The 8283-nt window shown below is 28.8% G+C and overlaps 1 protein-coding gene across 1 annotated transcript; it reads right to left on the reverse strand.

Annotated features, from left to right (window-relative positions):
- Nucleotides 1-2877: 2877 nt before the first annotated feature.
- On the reverse strand, nt 2878-6432 carry LOC107483183 (nuclear transcription factor Y subunit A-7). Its single transcript, XM_016103804.3, has 6 exons — nt 6303-6432; nt 5582-5642; nt 4822-4958; nt 3844-3945; nt 3574-3738; nt 2878-3342 (listed from the first exon to the last, which is right to left on the reverse strand). Exons 2-6 carry the CDS (start codon nt 5604-5606, stop codon nt 3157-3159), a joined length of 615 nt encoding a protein of 204 aa, XP_015959290.1. The 5' UTR covers nt 5607-5642; nt 6303-6432; the 3' UTR covers nt 2878-3156.
- Nucleotides 6433-8283: the final 1851 nt, after the last annotated feature.

Consider the following 8283-nt stretch of genomic DNA (forward strand, 5'->3'; position numbering starts at 1 on the left):
TTATTTTTTAATTAGATCAAAGTCAACCCCGAGATAATGTTTGGAATAGAACCTATATATGCTTTGTAGATCATAATGTTGAGAAATTGGAAGTAATTAAATTGTAATCACCTACAAATCATGGAATTTGCTCATCATACAGTGAACAATAATGGAAACTAACTAAAGAGATATTAAAATAAATAACGGGGAAAGAAAAAAAGGTTGAAAAAAGTGAGAGAAAATTCTACCCCATATATCAATTCATATGTCAAGAAAAGGTTATATCAATGTGAACTTTTCAGGCTCTTTGGTAGTTCAAATTTCTGGCTTGCAAATGATTAATAAGTTGTTGAGGTCAAAAACATTATTACATTTCTGAATAAGATTCCCAAACATGTTTTTATGTGTATTCACTTTTATTTGGTAAGTGCTCTGAAATTTGTTTCTTCTCAATCTCCAAATCTCCTGTGGGCTAAGAAAATTGCTGCTACTAATTAGTTATTAGTTGATCACAACTCATAAGAATGCCATTTCATCATGATCACTATGAGTTCCAGTATGTCATCACTTTTATGATATTAAAAGGAAAAGGAAAATCCCAAAATGCTTTAGATATAGTAGGTGAAATAATCTTACACTTATATCTGAAATTACATTCAATATTATATAACTTATAATATTTCAAAAATTTTAATAATTACATTAAAAAGAGGAAGAATTTCATAATAATAATAATAATAATAATATGACAAGTGAATATAATTTATCTTTTTTTTCCTCTCTTCTTTTATCTAGATTATCTATCATCAATTAATAATATAATAGTGTCTAACTATTTATTATAAATTAAGTAGATCTTAATTCATCTCTAAAATTTATTTATTTAAAAGATAATAGTTATTCACACTTATATAAAGATGATTAGACTTTTAGTTTTAAACCATGAAAAACTTTATACTATTAATTTGACTGTTGCAATAATATGTAGTAAAATAATAGAAGTATTAATCACATCAAAGAATTATTAAGCTATAAAAGCAGTCATCTAATTAAGCTTTAGGCATAATAATTAAGATGGGAATAGAATCACATACATTTAGGAGAAAAGACAAATATAGCATGGTCATGACTCAGAGGTCTTCATCACTTATCCAAAAACTAACTTTGTGCCAAATGAAAATAAAAGGCGAAAAAATAAATAAAAAAATAAAGAGTGGGGAGAGAGGATTGAAAAATAATGAAGTAATTTTTGTAGCATAAATAAGACAATTCCCAACAACGTTTGAGAGTGTTAGCCAAAAATGACATGATTGCTGGGAAGACTTGGTGATGATCATAAGATCTATATAATGTTAAATAAAAAAAATAAAAAATAAAAAACAGTACCCTTTTGAATTTTGAGATGCCTCCTTTGATATATAATCATGCTGATCATCGAAGGGATAATTGGATGAAGAATCAAATCATTGAAAATTGGCATTAATAATGGGATCGAATCTCTCTTCTATATGACTTCATTTTTCTTCAATACGAGAAAAAGAATTAATTATACTAGTAGAATTATTACACATATATAAAAGCAAGAAAGTGATTGAAGATGATTCTGATTTCTATTTAATTAACATGTTAATCTCACTTATTACTATTATTGTTTGATTATTAATTTATTATTTTATGCATAATAGATGGTTATCTAATAACCCCATCGTTATAAGCTGAAGTAATTTCAATTCAATCATTACCCAGTGTAACCTATACCCTTTATAGAATTAACATTTTTGTTTTTATAATGATAATGACCAATTTACCATGTATCATGTATGATACTCTTCACTATAATTACAATAAATAAAAGATTTTTTTCACGAGACTTTGTTATATTTCGTTCTTAGGTCAGTTAAGCGAAAGCAAAAATTCTTAGAGGGAATGATGTATATGCGTTATTTCTATATAGTCCACTCGAAGTATTTATGTAGGAGCAAATTAGAACAGAAATGACGTGTTTTTATTTTCTTCTAAATAATTTAAAACTATGCACATACATAAATTGATTCTTCTTCTGTTTTTACTTTTTAGTGTCTAGTAACAAAAAAGAAAAAAAAAGGAAATAAAGTGTGAGTTTTCTTTGGGTTAATTAATATTATGATTATATCTAAATAAATAATATCAATATAGACTCAATTTTATGAATTCCTTGGTTGATGATATATCTAGTAATCATCACTAATTTTGAAAACTCATGAAATCTTATACATGGTCAATAAATTATAAATCCCTACTTTTTTTTTGTTTTGTTTCTTGTTGACTAATAAGCTCCTAATTTTACTCGGCCTTTCTTTTTTTTTCATAGTTGTTGGGCTAAATTCCAAAACTAGTCCATTTTATTGTTTAATAGGCTATTTTAGACTCTTAAGTCTTACCTATGTCTCTGGATTAGGCCCACAAAAGTTTGTAGTGATGTTGCATTACATTTGCAATTCAGAAAACAAACCCTCTTTTTCTTGTCAAAATGTCTCAAACTGTGTCAAATAGGGTTATATGTGCATAAGAAAATCTGCCTGTTGGTAGTTTCAACTTTTAACCTGTCCAATCCAATAATATCAACTTGCAACTAGAAATTAGTTTCAATTTATCAACCTCTTTAACGACCATGAACCAAAAGACAGGTACAACAACTGATCTACCATTTCTCACAATCTAAATAAACATGATCCAAACAAACTATGATGACTTTGCTTAATCTCCAATCTTCCTAAGATTCCAAATAGTACAAAGAAAATGTACTCTTACTAAAAAATCTCACCTATAACGGTATGTCTGGCTAGGATTAAAAATGGAGTGAAATTTTCCACGAATCAGTTTGACATGTAAAAGACTAAAAAGTACACACTGAACTCATCCATAAAAAGTTTTATTCCATTTTTACCCCAAACTAAATATACCGGTAAAAGGGACCACAATAATCACTTCAATTTACATTAATTACTTGCTTCCTCTTTCAACCTCCCTAACTACTATTACTACACAGCCTATACCTATAATTATACATATGGGGGTTTGCATTTGCAGTGTCGAAGCGACAGCTAGATATCTGACTCTGCTGTTCCCCAGAGACTGGTCTCGCGATATAGACACTGGCCGGTTGTTGTCCACACTGTCAATGCTCCTGTAGTGTTAGGATGCTCTATCTGATGGTGCAAGATTGTTTTTGTCAGGATTGTGATTGTCGTTTGAGTGTGATTTGTCAGCAGGTGACAGCTCATCCTGTTGATTCTCATCTTTCTTTGAGTTCAGAAATCGACCTCCACATCCTCTTGCTCGTCGAAGTGCATGCTGATGTCGAGATTCATGCAGGTATGGCTGAAAGATTTGTTGAAGGATCAATAAATACATCCATAGAAGTGTTCGAGTAAAATAAATCTATGGACTATGGATAGCAATCAATCTAACATCAAGAAGCTAGCAGTTCACAACACAACTTCAGGAACCTTCTCCCTTCTCCCATGCTAGACGTTCGATATTTTTTTTACTTAAAACAGTATTTGGCATCAGTTGAAAGAATCATGAGACCAGACATGGATAATGATATACCTTGCGATTCCTGATAGCCTTATTTTCGGATTCAGCTTTAGCACGGGATTGCCTACGTCTTAAGATACCGTGATACTGCTTTGCATTTACAAACACAGGCTCCTCAATTGCATTAGTCGGCAAAGGAACACCAGCTTGCTGAATTCCCATTAACTGAATATGGGCCTGGCATGAGATAAGATTCTATAGTATGATTGCTCAGACAAAGGATGTAACAAGAAACCATAATGTCGCGAACAGGGATACTAAAAAAAAAAAATTAAACTTTACCATTGGATGTCCACCATATGGCTGCGGGGGATATGGCTGTGTATCATTCGGAGCAAACACGCTTCTGTAGTAAGGATCTGGATATGGATAAGGAGGGGGCGCCTTCAATAAATCAGCAGAAATCAATCAAGTGAAAAAACAAAGTTCATGTTCGAAAATAAGATGAGGCGATAAAAACTAGCAGAAAGGAAGCAAAAAGATCAAATCTACAATGGTGGGGGAAGCTAAAGTAATTCAACCGCCTGACCAAGTCTGAACAGCCACTTCTTACTTCTTTGATATCACATCAAGATAACAACTGGTACCACTACTTGCTCAGGCAATCATTCATGGACCTTCAATTCCCAGGGTCAAAAAAGTGAAAAACTCTGGTTACTTCAAGAAATCAACCTCAAATTACCAAACACAGCCCTAGGGACACTTAATTTACACAGTAAAACTTCATATTTCAATGCTTTCATTATTATTTGTCAGCTCATAAATCATAAATCCACCCCAAGCTACATTAAGCATTTATAAGAAAAGCACGTTCTAAACACTTTTTGAGAAAACTTTGCCATCAAGAAACCTTTTCATATAATAATGATAATATTTCACAGTAGTTTGTTAAGGTTATACTGGGAAATTCCTAGCTTCACAGTTAAGACAAGGAGTGTTAAAAGCTACCTCAAGAATTACTAAGAATAAACTTGGGCAACAAATTTTACAACTAACAGATATTTAGATGTTCGAATCAATTTTCTTCAACATAATAACTCCTATATATGCATATATCTTATAACTGCAATGGGTGAGATGCGCCAAATGCTGGCAAATGGCAATAGCCTAATAAAGAATTCTGATGGATATCTTGAATTAATTAAACCTAAGGTTGCCAGCTTCAATACAAAGCACTAATGATAATGAAGCATAGAACAAAAATTTTAGTTTTTTACGGCATAATTTAAAGGGAAGTCAAATCAAATGTGAAGTTCATACCATAGCATACCCAGTTCCAAGTGGTGCAGGTGTTACATACTGATTATTCTGCATACCAGCACCTGGATCAGAAATTCCATTTGCAGATAAAGATTGCATCTGTGATTCTGACTGCTCTTTCTCACCAGCTTCATTATCTGGACAACAATTTGTCAAATTGTTACTTTTCCTTTTCTCTGCGTGCTCGTGTTTAAGAAAGCTCCAGATTTATGTTCAATTTGTAAGTTTAAAAGAAACAGATATTTCTGTTTACGTATATATAGTTAATATGAAAAGAAACGAGTGAGAAAAAGGTGATAGTTTTTGTCTATTTTGGAAAAGCTGTGAGCTTTGAGATAAAGTATTACAACAAATCGTTCAGTAAGAATTTTGACATTTAAAATCTGTAAAACTAAGAAACTATCTCAGAAATCAGAATTTGCAAATTGCAAATAAGGAGTATACGAACATAGAGAATAAGCATCATTATATTTTCTCAACAACGAAAAGAAAAAGATTCTCCTTTTCTTACAAATTTGTAACACAAACGCGGTCTTAAGTTCAAAGAGAGAACTTTTGGACTGTTCTATCTTAAACCAAAATTATCATTAGCATTCAATACTAATTATTATACATCTTATTTATATGATAAAGATTTCCCAGTATATTAATATAGCCATATCTATCAGTTCCCCAATTAAGAAACAGATATGCGTCTGGAAAATAGCAAAGTATAAAAACCAACAAAAAATGCTTTTGAGGAACTTTTAGCTGTAGATACCTGTAACGTCATGGGTGGAAGTCATCTTTTTCCTGATTTACATGCAAAACCGTGTCCAAATCTAGAAGTAAAACAAAAGTGTCAACAAAATTCAAGAGCATTTTAGTAACATAGTACGAAGAGTAAACAGAGCCAATGAAACAGAAAAAGAAATATAATTGCCAGAGCCTAATACTAATTGTCTATGCAAATAGTTTATGCTAATGAGAAAGAAGAAAAATTGCAAGAACCTAATAGTTTGTGCAAGTACAATCAACATGAATAAAGTTCCAAAATTTATAAAATTTCATTTTGATTCAGAATTATGCTGTCTAATTCTCATGCTTGGTCCTACTCCTGTATGATTTAATTTAAGCCCTAAATCACTATAACAATTAAGAGAATCCTCTAACTAATTGCCTTGTTTGGGACTTAAATCTTTAATCCTCAATCCTCCATTTGAAAACAGACTTTGCTAAGTGTCAACGAGTCAATTCTTAATCTTACAAAAATTAAATATTCATATCCAATCCCTAAGAACACTAGAACATAGAGCTTCACAGCAAGCTAAACAAGTAGTACAATTTCAAGTAATGATTTATTGGTTTCCTAATTACCAATCCGATCCAAATAGCAACAAACACGAAAAACTGGAAAACTTTCAAATTGGGAGGGTTTTGTTGAGGTAAGTTTGAAAAGCATAGAAATTAAAAGAATTGAAGGGTGGAGAATGGAAACTGACCTTGGAGGAAGAGGAAATTGAAGTGTGAATTGGGAGAGAAAGGGAAGAGAGAAAGAGAGAAAGAGAACGCTGTTGGAAGTGGAAAATTAGATACTCTTTGAAGCTTAAGTGATGCGTCATACCTGCCACCTATCCACACGACACCCACCCAATTCACAAATTAAAATAAATAAATAAATTATTTTCTTCTCATTCTTGTCTTCTTATTACTTATTTTTAGTTTCACATGGTAAAAGAAATGTTACTATTTAACTGAAAGAGGTAAAGTCAACAAAAAAAAAAAATTAAATAGGTAACGATAGAGTCACCAAAAAAGAGAGTGGTAATGATAGAAATTAAGATAAATAAAATTTTAATTGAATTGAATTAAAATTATATTTTGATTTATAATAAAAATCTAAGATTTTGTTCCTCTTTAATTTCGGTATGCGTAATTTTTGTTTTTTGTTTTTCAGTTATGATTCCTTTTATTAATAGGCCAAGAAAATATATAATAATAATAATAATAATAATAATAATAATAATAATAATAATAATAAGAGACTCGAACTCTCAAATTTTTAAATGAGTATGGAGAGACTATGTCATTTAAACTATAATTCATTGACGTTTCCACTACTTCTATCTATAATAAATATGATGTTAAATATATTTTATTTTATAGTTAAAAAATAATGTTAGGTATATGAAAAAAAATTATGTCACGAATTAATTAGTCACTATATATAGAAATATATATTTAATATTTTATAAAAAATATTATATTATTATAAATAACTTTAATTATTTGTCTATTGTGTGTTTAATTATTCTATTATAATAGCTTTAGTATTTTATTATTTAATTAAAAAATATATAAATCAATATGTATAACTATACAAACATATATAGTGATTGATGTGATGATTAATTTTTTTATGTGTGAGAATTAATTAGTTAATATTGCAAACTAGATTTTAGGATTTAGATTGGGGATATTACAAAAATTGTTACAAAGAAATTTTTTATGTATTTAAAGATCTTTAGTTGAAATTATAATATTAATATTATTTATCAAGCACGATTTATTTTTTAAAATTAAATAAATATTTATTTATATACTTTTTTCTGTAAGTTATGGTTTTAAAATAATCAGTTATTATAATATTAATTAATGTAAGAGTTAATGTAAGATAAGTCAAGAGAGTCCTTCTTTAATTTGCTTCCATCATCGTATCCAAAGGTTGTGGGTTCAAATTTTTTTTTTGTTTGTTTTTGTAAAGAGTAAAATTTTTTATTTTAGAAAGAATAAGAAATCATAAGGTGATGGTTGTTATAAAGAGATACTAAAGTGTTTATCTTTTATCCAAAAGATTTATTTTGTCTAATTAGATTTAAGAATTGAATTCAAATTAAAGATATCAAAATAATTTAGATATTGAGAAAACTGTTAACAGATTAATAAAAAGTGATTTGAATGTGTAAAATTCAATAGGGTGAGATATAAGATAAGGATTCTAAAAGTTAGAAAAATTTCCAACTTAATAAAAAGTAGACTACTGGGTAAATCAATAGATACTTTTGGTGAATCCAATTTTTTAACTTGCCATTATGCATGTTCATTGTCACATACAAAGCTTATCTCCTCTACATATCTTCATCATCATATTATATAAGAATCCTAAACTAATAATAATAATAATAATAATAATAATAATAATAATAATAAATCACATTATTCAATATTCAAGATACTAATTTAATTGAGTCAAATGGCTATTATTCAAGAAAATCGATCTAGCCGTTAAAAAATGATATTTATTTTAATATGATGATTAATTTATACATATTAATAAAATATAAAACAAATAAAAAAACACATAAATTGTATTTGTCAGTAATTATTTTTAAAAAATACTATATCATTATATATATTAAAATATTTTTAAAAAATAATTATAAAAAATAAATACATTCTTTTAATTTTTTTATTAAAAAAGTA

Source organism: Arachis duranensis, chromosome 4 (assembly GCF_000817695.3).
Source record: "Arachis duranensis cultivar V14167 chromosome 4, aradu.V14167.gnm2.J7QH, whole genome shotgun sequence".
In the NCBI taxonomy this organism is placed as follows: domain Eukaryota; kingdom Viridiplantae; phylum Streptophyta; class Magnoliopsida; order Fabales; family Fabaceae; genus Arachis; species Arachis duranensis.

Coding starts and splice junctions, on each gene's coding strand:
- LOC107483183 (XM_016103804.3), bottom strand. CDS start 5,606: ATGACTTCCACCCATGACGTTACAG. Junction 3,946..4,821: donor TTGGAACTGGGTATGCTATG/GTATGAACTTCA, acceptor GATTTATTGAAG/GCGCCCCCTCCTTATCCATA. Junction 3,739..3,843: donor CATATGGTGGACATCCAATG/GTAAAGTTTAAT, acceptor ATCTCATGCCAG/GCCCATATTCAGTTAATGGG.